This window comes from Zosterops lateralis (genome assembly GCF_965231275.1).
Source record: "Zosterops lateralis genome assembly, chromosome: 6".
In the NCBI taxonomy this organism is placed as follows: domain Eukaryota; kingdom Metazoa; phylum Chordata; class Aves; order Passeriformes; family Zosteropidae; genus Zosterops; species Zosterops lateralis.
In genome coordinates this window covers 37,943,304-37,957,596 of record NC_139761.1, presented here as the reverse complement: position 1 = coordinate 37,957,596, position 14,293 = coordinate 37,943,304, and the positions used below count along the sequence as shown (strand labels likewise).

General features: G+C 37.5%; 1 protein-coding gene across 2 annotated transcripts in view; it reads right to left on the bottom strand.

The window, feature by feature from the left end:
* INO80 (INO80 complex ATPase subunit) overlaps positions 1–14,293 on the bottom strand; it is a 61,073-nt gene that overhangs the window by 25,542 nt on the left and 21,238 nt on the right. For both annotated transcript variants that reach the window (XM_083863140.1, XM_083863141.1), the window contains exons 15-24: positions 12,438–12,497; positions 11,688–11,830; positions 10,519–10,603; positions 9,896–10,013; positions 9,432–9,517; positions 8,310–8,477; positions 7,722–7,855; positions 6,861–6,928; positions 5,657–5,750; positions 4,307–4,484 (exon numbers count right to left, since the gene is read on the bottom strand). In XM_083863140.1, coding sequence (XP_083719266.1) covers positions 4,307–4,484; positions 5,657–5,750; positions 6,861–6,928; positions 7,722–7,855; positions 8,310–8,477; positions 9,432–9,517; positions 9,896–10,013; positions 10,519–10,603; positions 11,688–11,830; positions 12,438–12,497 — 1,134 coding nt within the window. The remainder of the gene's footprint in view (positions 1–4,306; positions 4,485–5,656; positions 5,751–6,860; positions 6,929–7,721; positions 7,856–8,309; positions 8,478–9,431; positions 9,518–9,895; positions 10,014–10,518; positions 10,604–11,687; positions 11,831–12,437; positions 12,498–14,293) is intronic.

Genomic DNA, 14,293 nt, shown 5'->3' with positions numbered 1-14,293 from the left:
TACTTCTACTTTACAGAGCCTCCCAATTTTATGAAATCTCAGTATCTGAAGTTGTAAACATTCAGATATATGATAGAAGCAGACACCCTGTACAGCATGTCCTACACTGGATATATACATTTCTATGTATGTCAAAAAATGCTAGAAAATATCCACAGCAGGAGTCTATTGTGGATCATGCATTCTGGGTCCTTTTATTTCCATTCACTGGGCAAGATGCAGATGGCAAGTACACAAGTTTGGGACCTGCTTAACAAGAGATAAAAACAGTCTGACTGTACATACATGCCAGAACTACCTGCACTCAATCCTAGCCTTCAAGCACATCTTTCAGCTGCTGCCAGTGAGACTCATGGGCTGGAGCTGGCAAAAATAAAGTTCATACTCTGACTGAACACTTCCTCCTCTATATAGAAAAGGTGAGAGCCAAAAGCTCACACAAGTCTCTCACTGACACTCAGCAGAGCTAAAAAGCACAGGCCAAAGCTTGGCCCACACTGGATAATGTGAAGTGATCCCAAAAACAGGCTTTTACTCAGCTGACTCAACTGATTACTTAATCAGTAATGCTGGCTTAAGCAACATGCTGCTTTACATGTTTACTCCAGTCCCTACAGAGCCCCTTCTTGTTGGCCTAGCTGTCTGTATTCATTAAGATGCTGATCAAGATGAAAACAAACACTTGCCCCTCTGCTCCAAGTGAGTTTAGTGACATGCTTCACTACCTGGTAAAACAGGCCATGTGCTGAAACAGCAGTGTGGGCATCACAGGGCTGGGAATACATGCCTGTGGACAATGGATATGAATGCTGGCTCACTCATCTGAGAACCAGAAACAGTGGCAACAGAGCACCAACACTGCTGCTGAAAATGGTGAGTCCTTTCCCATGATACATATTTGTGCCACTTCCTGTGCTAGTTTTGTCTCCTCTCCAGAAGCCTATTCGGCTACACATCTGATCAAAAAGTCCAACAGCCATGAAAATGCAAGGTTTTCTACAGCTGGCTCATAAAAGGGATGTGTTGGGGTATGCCTGCATCAGCAGACACAGGGTTCTTCAGCTGAGAGTAAAGAAAGGAGGGGGAAGAGTGAACAACTGTTTTAGCTCAAAGCCTCTCTCCTCCCCACCCCACACTAGGGTGATTTTATGAAGAGGAATCATCATTGCAGGCAGTCACAAGAGCTTTCCAGTAAGTCTTATGACAGCAAGCACTGACATACTGAGTATAGCCCTGGTCAATAGAGAGATTTGGTAATTATTTTCTGCAAAGTCAGAATACAAAAAATGGATAGAGAGGAAGTTAACAAACTAATTCCAAACCTATGCAAGTTTATTACTTAATTCTCTTTTGGAAAACAGTACCAAAGACCTATTTGAGATGGCTTTAGGGCAATTGAAGTACCCTAGGAGGAAACATAAATGAAGCTTCAAGATGGTATCCAAAATAAGAGAAAAAAATTTGTACCTGGGCATTAATCTGGATTTAAATGGTAAACTCCTGTGTACAAACTATGAGCAGATCACATAAGAAACATCCCTAAGAATTCTGACATATGCAGCTGTGAAGTATTCATGAATGGAGCAGTCACCAGATATAAGAGGGACAGTGAAAACCCATCAACCCATCAGCTTCCCATCAACCACACACATGGAAAAGACTAGGTGAACTTACAGAACTGAACACAGCTCCCAAATGGCTCACATACTTCAGCACAACAAAGCCAAAAAGCAAAGAGGAAGATTGCTAAAACCAACAAACATACACATCTACTATAATTAAGCAATCCAAAATAAGTCTCGAAAGAGGCTCTCCTATACTGCAAATAGAGCTGGACAAAAATATGGATGATTGCTACCAGCATCTTAAGCTCATTAACACTCCTAAATTTTTTAGTAGAAATAAAATTAGGAAAGGAAAGGAGAGAAGGGTTCATGTAAGCAGAGCAGATTTTGTATTATTCAATGCATACAAATTAATACATATCGTGTGGAGGCGTTGAGCAGGGGCAATGAAGAGACCTCACACCCTGCAAGCAATTTCTGTATTTACATGATGAAACATATACTATTTTTAGACAGATGTTACTTCAATTTCAGAAACATCCATTAAAAATACATGGGTCTCTTTTTCTACTGATGTATTTTCATACTTTGTCTCTTACATCGGAAATGCTGATCTGAGCAGTTAAGAAAAGCCTTTCCAGATTTTTACCATTTCCTTTTTCCTCTTTCTCACCCTCCTCACTCACTGTATGTTACTATCTTATGAAGTCTAAGAGGAAGCCTTGGGGAATGTTACATTGAAAGCTTCTCCAGTTTGGACTTAGGAAAAAGTTAGTTCATTTTCACTCACAATAATGTGCAGTGCTAAAAGACAGGCATGTAAAGGGCAGTTTGTTTTTCAACTCTCCTTTAGGTTTTAGACTCCCTAACTACCTTTTTTTTTTTTTTAAGCGTTCAAAATGTAAGCTCTGCAAACAAAATTCTGTAAATATAGCTTATTTTAAAGTGACTTCAGGTGGTAATTTGTCTAACAGGAAGGTTAGAAAACAGTATCTGTCATAAAGTTTAAAGTATCTGTCATAACTGCAGGGCTAGTCTTCCTTTAGATTTACTGGGGTTATTACAAATGCACTGTATTGCACACACTGATGAACTCTGCCCCTCAGCTGGCTGTTTTCTGTATTGAATGACTGAATGTATTAATTGCAACAGTCATTATTTACACACAGTCAACAGCCCTGGGAACCCCTAGGACACAAGTACTGACATCCTCAAAGAATAAAAATTATTTGGAGAAACCAAATTCATGTTTAAATATTGCTGGACTGTGGTGTAAGTGGGTCTGTAGCCTATCCAAATGCTTTACATTTAATCATTAATATTAAAACCTACACATGCATATTCCACATCTTATATTTAAAATCTATAATCTTAATCCATCTTCTGTCCTTCAGAAAATTTAATGATTTTCATTTTAATATTCATGCACATCAAACCAAGGGCCATGTAAGGACTTAGATCATCTTTCTACATATGTAAAAATGAATGCTACCTTCTCTAAATGCACACAACTTCTGATACCATCTTCTTTACTGCCACACTTACAACAATACACAAATTCTCCTTAACCATACTAACAAGAGGACAGAGCTACACTACAATCTCACTGCAGGCACTATAGAAACAGCTGACTGTAATCTCAAAAAAACCTAACTGAAAGCAAATTCATATAGCATAGATATTTTATCAAGCTAGACACAAAACACAGACTATTGAAATACCAGCAAAGCCAGAGTTAACAGGCACACAGTCACTTGGCTGGCTCTTTGTTTGATAACTAGGAGGACTCATTTTGTTGGCTTTGCCGTTAACGCTGCAAAACATGACACCAAGTCCAAGGTTGGCTTCCTACTGCTTATGCGTCTTCAATTTCAACTTCCTCTACACAATATTCAATTGAATTCTGGCTATCTCCTTTCCCCTTCCACACTCATGAGCAGAAGCAATATTCCCTTGAGAAATTTGGCACGATCTCACTGTTTCAGAAAAGATTTTTTTCCTGCATATCTCCTAACTGCCCTGATGCTTTTCTGACTCCACGCTAGCACTTGTGTGAACTTATTTCCCAGTGAACTGAATCAACAGACCTTTAATCTAACTCAGGAAATCAACTGCAATTTAGTCACAAAAAGGCAAAATCTTCACACATATCCTAGGCCAAAGATTAACAAAAACCATCTTGTATTACACAGTAATTTGAATACATCTGGATCTACCAGACAGCAGCAGAAGCAAATTTCAGAGTAGAAATACATCACTTGTACTCTGCTTGTCCACCAATTAGAAAACACTGTCAGGCTGGTCTCTGTTTATTCCAGCTGCTGCATCAATATATTGAATTTGACAAAAAAAGAGTAGTTTCAGCCAGAAAATGAGCATTTTACACATAAAAAACATTATGAAAAAACTCTTAAGGGTCTGTCCCTGACAAATCATGATTCTAGTTCTGTTACTCCTGTATCTACTTTTGGTGCTCCAATAATATTTTGAAGTCTTCTAAGTCAACTGATTTATTCATTATAGCAAGTTTTGAAATGCAATGCCACATGGGAAGGAAATAGGGCTTAAACTATTTTTCTGTTCAGCACTCTAAAGTCTCTTAACTGTATCTAAAAAAGCAGAAGGTATCATCATCCCATTTCCAAGTTTGTTTTCCTTGTTTTATAAGAACAGAATGGTTTTCACCATTTCTCACTCATGAGGATTTCCTATTGTCTCCAGATCACAGAAATTTTGCTTACCTGCAGCAAAGTGCAGCTGTGCAAGTTAGGGAAAGAGAGCGGGAAATTTACATCAAGCAAGAAATCCCTGTTCCTCAGAAAACATGACCCCTGCTCTTTGTCCTCTTCAATCTCCATCCAGGAGCGCATGTGATGGAGCCTGTAGGATGCTTTCAGAGACAGGAAAAGAGCTAACCATCTGAAACAAAACACAGGAGATGCATTTATTCACTGCTTTGCAAAAGAAACACTTGAATATATTTACAGCGTAACTCTATTTGACTGAAATGGGTTTTTTTTTCCAGAACATCAGGCTTACAGCGTCCTGCCTTAGAGAAAATAATTTCTGCTAGATAGAATTAAATTATTAATTTAATTAGTAATATTATTTACTAATAATTTACTGCTTAAATTATTCTTACTTCAATTTTTTTCTAGGGTGGCTTAACTGAATCTAAGTGATTAAATCAGTATATACTTTGAAGCACTCAATCTAAAATGGTCAAGTCCCAGTTAGCCACTACTATTTAATTTGCCCTGACTTCTCTGTAAACTACTCTACATATAAATTATTCATAACGACCTGTGTAACGAAGGCAGAATTTATTGTAAATACCATTGAGACACATCAAGAGGAATATCAATTATGTAACTGAACTGCAGTCAAGAAGCAGTAATTCAAAATAGCCAGAACACAAGAACAGTATTATTTACAAAGCCCTAAAGCAGAATATCTCTATTTATTAATACTTACTTTTAGTTTCAACTTTCTTACAGTCACTATTAACTTGACTCAGAGTCCTTTACAGAGAACCCTATAACTTAAAGGATCACCTCTCCTTTCAAGACAATACAGTTGATGCTATAAATCCAGAGTTCTAAGCCTACAGCTCAGAATTCCATTCCACCTTAAAAATAAGACATGTGGAAAGTAGGCAATATAGCTCAGGGCTGAAGAACAACTACCACAGCACAAGCTTATTCCACGTGTGTTTAAAATATACGCCCAAGTGCAACTGGTAAGAATTGCACTAAACTGGCCTTCCAAAGTCTGGATTTTGTCCTTGATAATGCCAGGAACCTGCAGTGTGACCCTAAGCAAACTCTCCTTTTGTCCTTTGACCGTCTTGTGTATTTACAATGTCAATTCTTTGTAACACAGGGTTTCTTGTGATAGGGGCATTAAAATTGCATTGCGTAATGGTGCCCTATACCTGGAGGAACACTCTAGAAGTTGTTCTTGTATTAGATAATGATAGAGAAATTATAATATTAGGAGGCACAGAAAACACAGGTTTAGAGAGGAATGACTGACACCATCTGTATTTTTCCTGTAATTACTAAAAGAGGGGAAAAAAAAGTTATCCTCACCTGGCTAAATGTCCCTGATTCATAAGGTTTGCCATTTCTGCTGGAGAGACATCAATAAACCGGAGAAAAGAAAAACAGCTTTCTTCATTGATGCCTAGGTCACAGAAATACTGAAGTTAGGCCAACACATTTCACAGACACTCACAGCTGAAAACTAAATTCATTTAATCAATTCAGGATACACATTCTATGACACATGAAAAATCTAGGTGAGTAAACAGGAGACCCTAATTTAACCTAGATCTTTTAAAAATACTGAAAATTCAAGCTGAATCTGTGTTTCCTGACTCCACATTCCAGTTCATTTTCCAGTGTGGGCAAGAGAAAGGCACCTACCAGAAAAGAGAAATACATTCTAGGCCCAAGGGCAGCCAGTAAAGACATTTGTTCCACTTATTAAGAATCAATAGGCAGTGTGCATATTTGCAAATTTGAACAAATACCTTCCAGACAGCTGACCAGAATATGCATACGTCAGGATGCCTGTCTCACGTGCTCCCTCTCACCCAGGAAGTCAAATGGGTTAGAAGGAGATGCAGGTACTAGTAGGGAAAAGCCCTGCAGGCCCACCCATGTGCATTGCATAGCCCCAACACCAACTGAAGAGGTCCATGCTAACTCAGCACAGTAATGCAGCCAGTATCTCTCTTGCTTTATACTTCTTAAGATTTTCCCACCCCAGTAGCTGAGTGATCTAATTAGCTCTTGTAGGAAAAATATTCAATCATCTATAATAAATTGTATCTGTCAAGATCAGCAACTTTTCTGGGGTTTTTGCTCATTGATAGATTTTGAGTCACTTGCATCTCATCTAGTTTCTAGTTGAAAGAAAGTTAGCAGTTTAAGATACAACACAGAATGTACTGAAACGAATACAAGATTTCTTGGAATTGTATCTGTGAAAGATTCACGTTAGACTAAAAAGGTAGCACTAATCTCTTCAAGCAAGTTAAAACAAGACAGATTGAATTAAGATACTACACTAGGATTACACAGTAAGTAAATGACAAGTTATTCACAAAATCTTCCAGCTGCTTTCCATCCTTTCCTCTCTGAGCAAATGAAATGTATGTACAAACACTAACAAATTTCTAGTAAATTCTGATCAGTTTATCTCAGAGAACTAATTATTCTGGCCTCTCAGTCCTTCCCCCTGAAGAAAACATACTAAAATCCAACTTGCTTCCCAAGACTGTAAACCTACCCTTCCTGTGGAAGAGAGACTGCTGGATGTGGTCTGGCGCAAATGGCGAAAGTAAAACCCGTAACCACCTGAAAATGAAAGGAAAAAACCAAACTACATCACAAGAAGGTGTTAACACATAACATATTCAATAACACAATCACAGAAGATACAGAGTAGCCATTCATATCTTCATTGTAAGAATTTTAGCACTCTGAATATCTGGAATTGCATGGCAGCAGAAGGAAAGCATCATCAGTCTACAAGTACTGCTGCTAATTTGACACTGAGACACACCATTGTCGAGGAACATGTTTAGAAAAGCTGATCTTGTCTTCACACATCTCTCTCATCTCTTCCCTCAGCACTTCTCATAACTGAATGCAGACAAAATTAATCATGAATTGCCATGGCTGGAGAAAATAGCAAACTGCACTTCGGCAGATTCTCCTCATCCAAGGTGAGCATTAAAAGCTGTCAAGTCAGTAGCAGATGCTCATGTTACATCATGTTGCAACAGACAGATACTGATAGCCTCCTTGAATGCGAAAGCTCACTGAAGGGAAATCAGGTGAAGGTTTTTTTTTGTTTTAAGAACCTTTTAAAGCTTAATTCTACTACACATCATCAGCAACAACTCTAAATTCCTGTCCCTGACTTTGTTACTCAATCAAAAGGGATATTCTGTGATTAAGATTCCCCCAAGAAAGAGCACCTATATCAGATGTTTAACAGCTGAATGACTAAAAGAAAATGACTGCTCGGCCAATGTCATTTAAATACATAGGTAAGGGAGCTAATTAACACTTACCAAAAAAAAATAAAATTTGTAAGTAATAATACTAAATAAGCTAAACTGGATAGGAAGTGGAATAGGCTTGCCTGTCCCGTGAGTGGTTGAAGACCCTGATCTGTCCATGACGGTAAATGAACTTGGAAATCTGGTATGGCTTTAGGGAGATGTGAAATGGGGACCAAGTTTCTTGTCGCTCAAACAGCTCTGGGTGATTGCACACCTGTAAGACAGAAAGCATGTCAAAACCTGGGAGAAATTAACTTAGTCCAATGGAGCATCTACATCCCAAATCAACCATGACAAAGGATCACTGAAACTTCAGTATTGCTTAATATTACATGGTTAATTTAGTGTATCTGCTCAAATTTGAATATGGCATAATACTTTTTGCTATACACATAACAGCTACTGCCTCTTCTTCTCAAGTGAATGGCTTCCTTCAACCAAAGCAACCTTTGTAACCAAACCAGTTAGCAGATGCATGTATCATATGGCTAAAGCTCTTCTTCACCCAACATCATGCTACACTGCACCTGAAACACAACTGAACTGCGTCCAAACTTGCTTGCCTATGCCAGATTTTTTTAAATATGGTGTTTTCTAGAAACCATATTTTAGTTCTGTGCCAAGGATTGATCAGACTTTTCAAAAATTATTATTTAAAACAGCCTTACCTTCCTAAACTGCATGACTAGATTCATGAGACTACTAGTGGTGGTCTGTGCTTGCTGAGTAGTGCCCATTGATGACTGCAGGAGGTCATCAATAGAGATTTTGTTTTTCAGAGCTTGGTACAAGAGCTTCTGTCGACTTGTCTGCTGGCAGTACATAAGAATTTCAATCTGCAAAATGATAATGAAAATTTAGCCATTCCTACCTCTAAAATGAAGGACGATGACATCAGTGTACATAAAGCTGAAACACACCTTGGGGAAAACAACTTTCTCAAAAAAACACTTATAGGCAGTTGCATTCAGATCTGCATTTCAGGATCTAACCTGGAAAGGACTTAATCATAGGTGCATTTAAGAAGAAGTAATGATGCAGGAGACAGACCTTTGAAAGTACGTGAACACAACTAAGTAAACAGATTCTTAAGAAGCTGACATCACACCTGCAGCTGATCAGTTTAAAATCTGACTTCAATTCTACAGTTCCCCACTTAGAGCTACAATAAGGAGTGTTAGGAGCCCCCAAAAGTGACGGGTGCATCACACAACAACAGTGTCTGTGGGAAGTCCACTGAAATTAATAAGCTCATCAGAACAAACCAGATGTCTTAGCCAAGGGTGCCAAAACCTGGGGACTGCAGACCACAAGATCATCCAGTATTGCTAACATCCATGTGAAATTAAGAGACTGGCAAGAGGGAAGAGCATGATATTGCCACTATGCATTTCTCTGTACAGGCAAGCAAAAAAAAAAAAAAAAAAATCCTAAACCCATGCCAAATCCTTGACAAAGGCAACTGGAAATGTTTACCACCCAGTCATTGCTGTATCAATCTCCTTCACTACCATTAGGGATACTTCTGTCAACCAAGACTAAAGATATTTCATTTTTAACTGGTAACAAAATGCTTTCCCAAGAAAAAAAGTGTTAATTAAGAGTTTCTTCAGTTGCATTCACATCTAATGACACTGCTGGGATGTGGTGCAAGAAAGTGAAGGTCCAAGAGAAGTCCACAGTCAAATTTCAGGTATGCAGACAGACAAAAGGGTTTGCAAAAATCAGATCAGAGAACAGAGCTATGACAATACAGCTGTAATACTCATTCTAGAGAAATACTTTCTCACCTTATCTGACAGTTCATTTTCCACATCTTTCTTAATTCTTCTCAACATGAAAGGCTTCAGAATCATGTGCAAGCGAGATAGCTGGTCTGAAATTAAGGGAAAGAAAGAACAATTACTTCATCAAGGAAGAAAATTATATGGTGTTTTAATGAAAACATAAAAAACCTTACTGCTCAGCTGCTTCCCCCATGTGAATTCTTACAGCATGGAGTTGATATTTCTCTGTTGATTTTTTTTTTTAAATGAGTGCTGTGCTACACTGCTTTTCAATTCATTACACATAATATACTACAGCCAAACAGAAACTTTAACATAAACTATCAACAACAATCCAATAACGTTCCAATCCCATTATTCATCCTCTGCTTTAGATGCCACATCTCACAGAATGTTTCGCCATTATTAGTTCGAAGAGGAAACAGATTCTTCACATAAAAATTACAGCAGTTACACACTGCACTCACTCTCATCAATAGCAGATTTGTTCTCTGCATGGCTCTCTATGTCCTTAGAAAACCACTCATTGAACTCTTCATGGGAATCAAACAGTGTTGGCATGATAAAATGCAGCAGGGCCCACAGCTAAAAGGAGAAGAGAAAACACTGGATTAGCAAAAGTCATTTTGTCAATGGGAAAGTCATTGGGATCCCAAAATCTTGCAGCTCTTTATAAACAAAATCAATTTACTAGATCATGAGACATGGCAAAATTAAACAAAACCCCAGGGGCATTTTCTTCCTGCATCCTCTCAAAATGCCATGAATATCAACTTAACAAAACCCCATTAGAAAGCAGTGAAAAACACAGCATTATTACTTCAGTCAACGAAAGGAAAAGTCACTAGAATTAGATTTCATCCTGTAATCTAAGTATTACTTCAAATATCTTTAGTTTTACTTTTATTTGAATGCGTGACAAGTTTCTATATTTCTCCCTCCCAGGGCTGATCCACATTTGTTTGCCAGTGGTTTGCTACAAGCATGATTTCACAATCACACAAATACAACGCGTTTCTCAACTGTTCACATGTATTTAGTATGTATTCTTGTTATAAAGAAAAATCCAGTCTTGTGAGCTCCCAAATACCTCAGCCATCGTGTTCTGGATTGGGGTCCCAGTCAACAATAATCTGTTTCGACACTGGAACTGTAGTAGGATCTTCCAACGAACACTGGTGAATAAAAGCAAGAAAAATCATTTCTAGAGAAAACTGCAGAATGATATGAAACATAAGGTATTTTAAAACCAACTGCTTCCAGTAAGTTTCCCAAATGATCTTTGGAAGTCACTGGACAAAAGTACTACAGCTGTTCCTCAGTCTTTCAAAAGACAACTACAGGAAAAAGTAGCCTTTTTCCAATTAAAAAAAAAGTGTAATTTATTTTATTTTTCTAAATATCTTTTTTACTCATTTTTAAAACAAATGCTTACTAATAAAATCTTATTATCAGAATAATTAACTTTCCAAAAGAAACAGGTACATTGAATCAGAATGTCATGTATTTTTCAGACTTTACAAGAGGAAGTATATAGGCTACTGCAGCAGGAGTGCTAAGCTATACATTAAAATCCTCTTAGAAGATTCCTCTAGAGCATTCACAAGAATGCTCTAGAGACAAACTTTTGTCAGAATGAGCCTGCATATAAAGCAGTCCTCAACTTACTGTGTACAGTGGCAACTTGGACAAAGGTTATGGGAAAGCAATTACAGAAATAAAGACAGACAAATACATTACTTGAAAAAAAAAACAACAGAAAATTTTCTGGCATAGAGTCTCATGACACAGATTGTGCTTTACTGCAGCCAACAGTACTCATGGGGTTCTGACCTTCATTCTTGTCTGCAAGTGCCACTGAATAAGGAATCAAAATAATGCAGTTAATGGAGCCAATTCAAGCAATATAAACTAAAGACTAGAGACCATTCACGAGGTAGAATTCGGTGAGTAGTCAGGAAACAAAGTGAACAGCATTTCACACTGTTTTGTTTAACTGTCCTGTGCTCCATACATGTTTCTGCTCCAGAGCTACCTTTTAATTAGATTTTACATATTTGGAAAATCTAAATGCAAAAAACCATAATGGATCAATCCAGTGTCAGAAAGTTATGTAAATATTTAACTAGGTTAGATGCTTAAGGGGTGTTTTGTGTGTCAGTTTTAACTTCTATCCATTTATGTTCTCTTGATGCTTTATTGATATTCCTCCAAGAGCCTGATCGACAGAAAAGATTTTGTTTCCAGTTACTTTATTACCTGGAGCTACTCTTGAGTGCTTGTGCTTCGTCCAGCACCATATACTGCCACTTCACTCGCTGGAAATACTTCACATCCTGCACTACCAGCTGGTAACTGGTAATTACCACGTGGAAAGGAGCATCCTGAGTATACAATGTCTTCTGCAACCGCAAAAGGAGAAACAAATGTCCGCATAATGTAAATACATTGTCAAGAGTTCATTGTCATTTCAGACTTCTGCTCTATACAATCTTCTCATTACTATTACATTTTCCTCAGCTGACTTTTAAAATTAATTATATCACAGTTACTCAACTGGTGGACCTGGACTTCAGCCCTTGAACAATTTCAAACACTTCTTAATGTGCAAGACAAGACCTGGGTACTGAACCCTACAAAATGCTATTGTTAAATAAGGAACAATCTCGACAGAACAGCAGGAATTCTGTATTGGGGCATCCTGAGTTAGGTTACTTAAACAGAATAAGCAGTCCTTGACACTGAAACTTCCCTCTTTATTTACAGAGCTCTAGCTCTTCATGTGAACTCCACATTGCATTGAATTGCCCTGTATTGCATTGAATTGCCCTGTATTGCTCTTCAGCACAAGAGAAGTCTTCCACCTCATTATCTTAATGAAAATACTACTAGAGGAATGAAGAAACCCTGCATCCACACAATAGTTTCATTTGGTGATGGGTAGCAACAGTTTTTGGTTTACTCTGCACAAAGACAGTCAGTCAAAGCACACATTCATGCTGGTATTACCTGACTCCAGAACTTTCTGATCACCTTTCTATCATGGGGATTTCCCCAGTAAGGTAGCACCTGAAATGGTTAAAAAAATAAAATAGAAAGACATTAATTTCAAATAATGATAACAGCTATAGAATTTTATAGTCTGTAGCCAACAAAATGACGTACTTTTTTCTCTAAAACAACAAAAAGAGAGATTTTATTTTTTACCACTGAGAAAAATCAGAAAGCATTTAAAAATACTTTGAAAAAGAGCATTCCAGGCAAAGGTATCAAGCAACTTAGCCTGATCAAAGAATGCTAAGAATCTAAAAATGCCCATTAGGATTTAGCACAAACCTTCTAGGCAGGTTTTTCTAAAAATTAAAAATGGTACTTTGCATATGGCAGAAAGAGGTCTGCACTCAACTCCTACAGTTAAACCTAGAGGACTAGAGGGCTTGATGCCTGTTTAACAACCCCCATAGCCCTGATGGTTTTCTATTTCAGAACTGAACCCCAAAACCTGAGAGGAAGTGGCCTGAATATATTTAATACAAGAATTTCAAAAGCAAGCACCACTGCCAGAGAAATCTGTTAAAACTACATCTACAATTCAAAATTGCACGGGTTCTATTACTCAGACCTTTACAGAGCACTAATTCCTGTTACTGATTAATAACACTGTACTGCCATCTCCTGCCTGATGGAAAGACTTACAGTCAGCTAAGACTGGGAGGTCTAGGAAGGAGGAAAAATACTGCTTTCTGAGGTGGTGAAAAGTCTTACAACTTCAACCAACAGATTCCAAAAGCCTTTAACTGAATACTCTTCCTACCGTTCTGAAATAAGGATACTTGTAAAACAACCAGGCTGATCGAAAAGTGATTTGTCTTTTAGTTTACATATTCTGCCATAGATATAAATTCACTGTGATTTACTACAAGCAGAACTGACTGCACATTTCTGTATGATTAGAGGCAGAAACAAACCTGGTTGAAAAAGATTGATTGAAGTTGTAAACATGTGACAGTAAGTTTAGAAAATTTCTTTTAAAAATATGTTTTGTTCCATGGATGAGGTAAATATCAGCATGCAATAAGATCAGCATGCCAAAGAATAGCTATACAATGATATAAACAGTTTGGGGTTTAAGTCAAAAAAGAGAAAACTATCTCTTCACAAGCACCCTGACTGCATTTTTCAAACATTTGCTGTATTTCATTCCTATGAAGGAGAAAGCATAAACAGTTGCTTGCATATTATATACAATGAACTGATCAAAGGAAGTGAGAGAAAGCAGATACAATGGCCAACAACTCTCAAGTTTTCTTATCAAGAGTCCCTAATATTTTGGGCTATGAAAAGACATTAATGGAATATTTTTAGGTTGTCTTGGCTTTTTCTTTTTTTTTTTCTTTTTGAGTACCTCCTCAATAACACAAGTGTTTGTGTTTCTCCGTTAGTTGCTTTAAAGGCTTGGTAATGTCAATTTATTCCAAAATACAAGTCATTTGAATAATCCAATATTGAACTATGCTCTAGCACAATTTCTCCTCATACAGATACCTCAAAATATACAACACTACAACCAATGAACAGGCTCATCAGGGATCTCCAAAGCAAGCTATTTGGTAAAAGTGAAGTCCTTTAATTTTGCCCTGCCCCAGATCAAAAGATCAAGTATGACTTATAGTAACACATTCAAAGTTTTTTCCCTGCACTTTTTTAAGTAGTCAAGACATTCAGACTATTAGCCTGGCATTACTGGAATACTGGTAACTCATAACTAGGTGTCTTCTATCATTTTCTGTAAAAAGGAAATCTGATGTTTCAAAAAAAACCAATCAAGACTTCTTCATATCAAAGATTACTATGTTAACAACCCT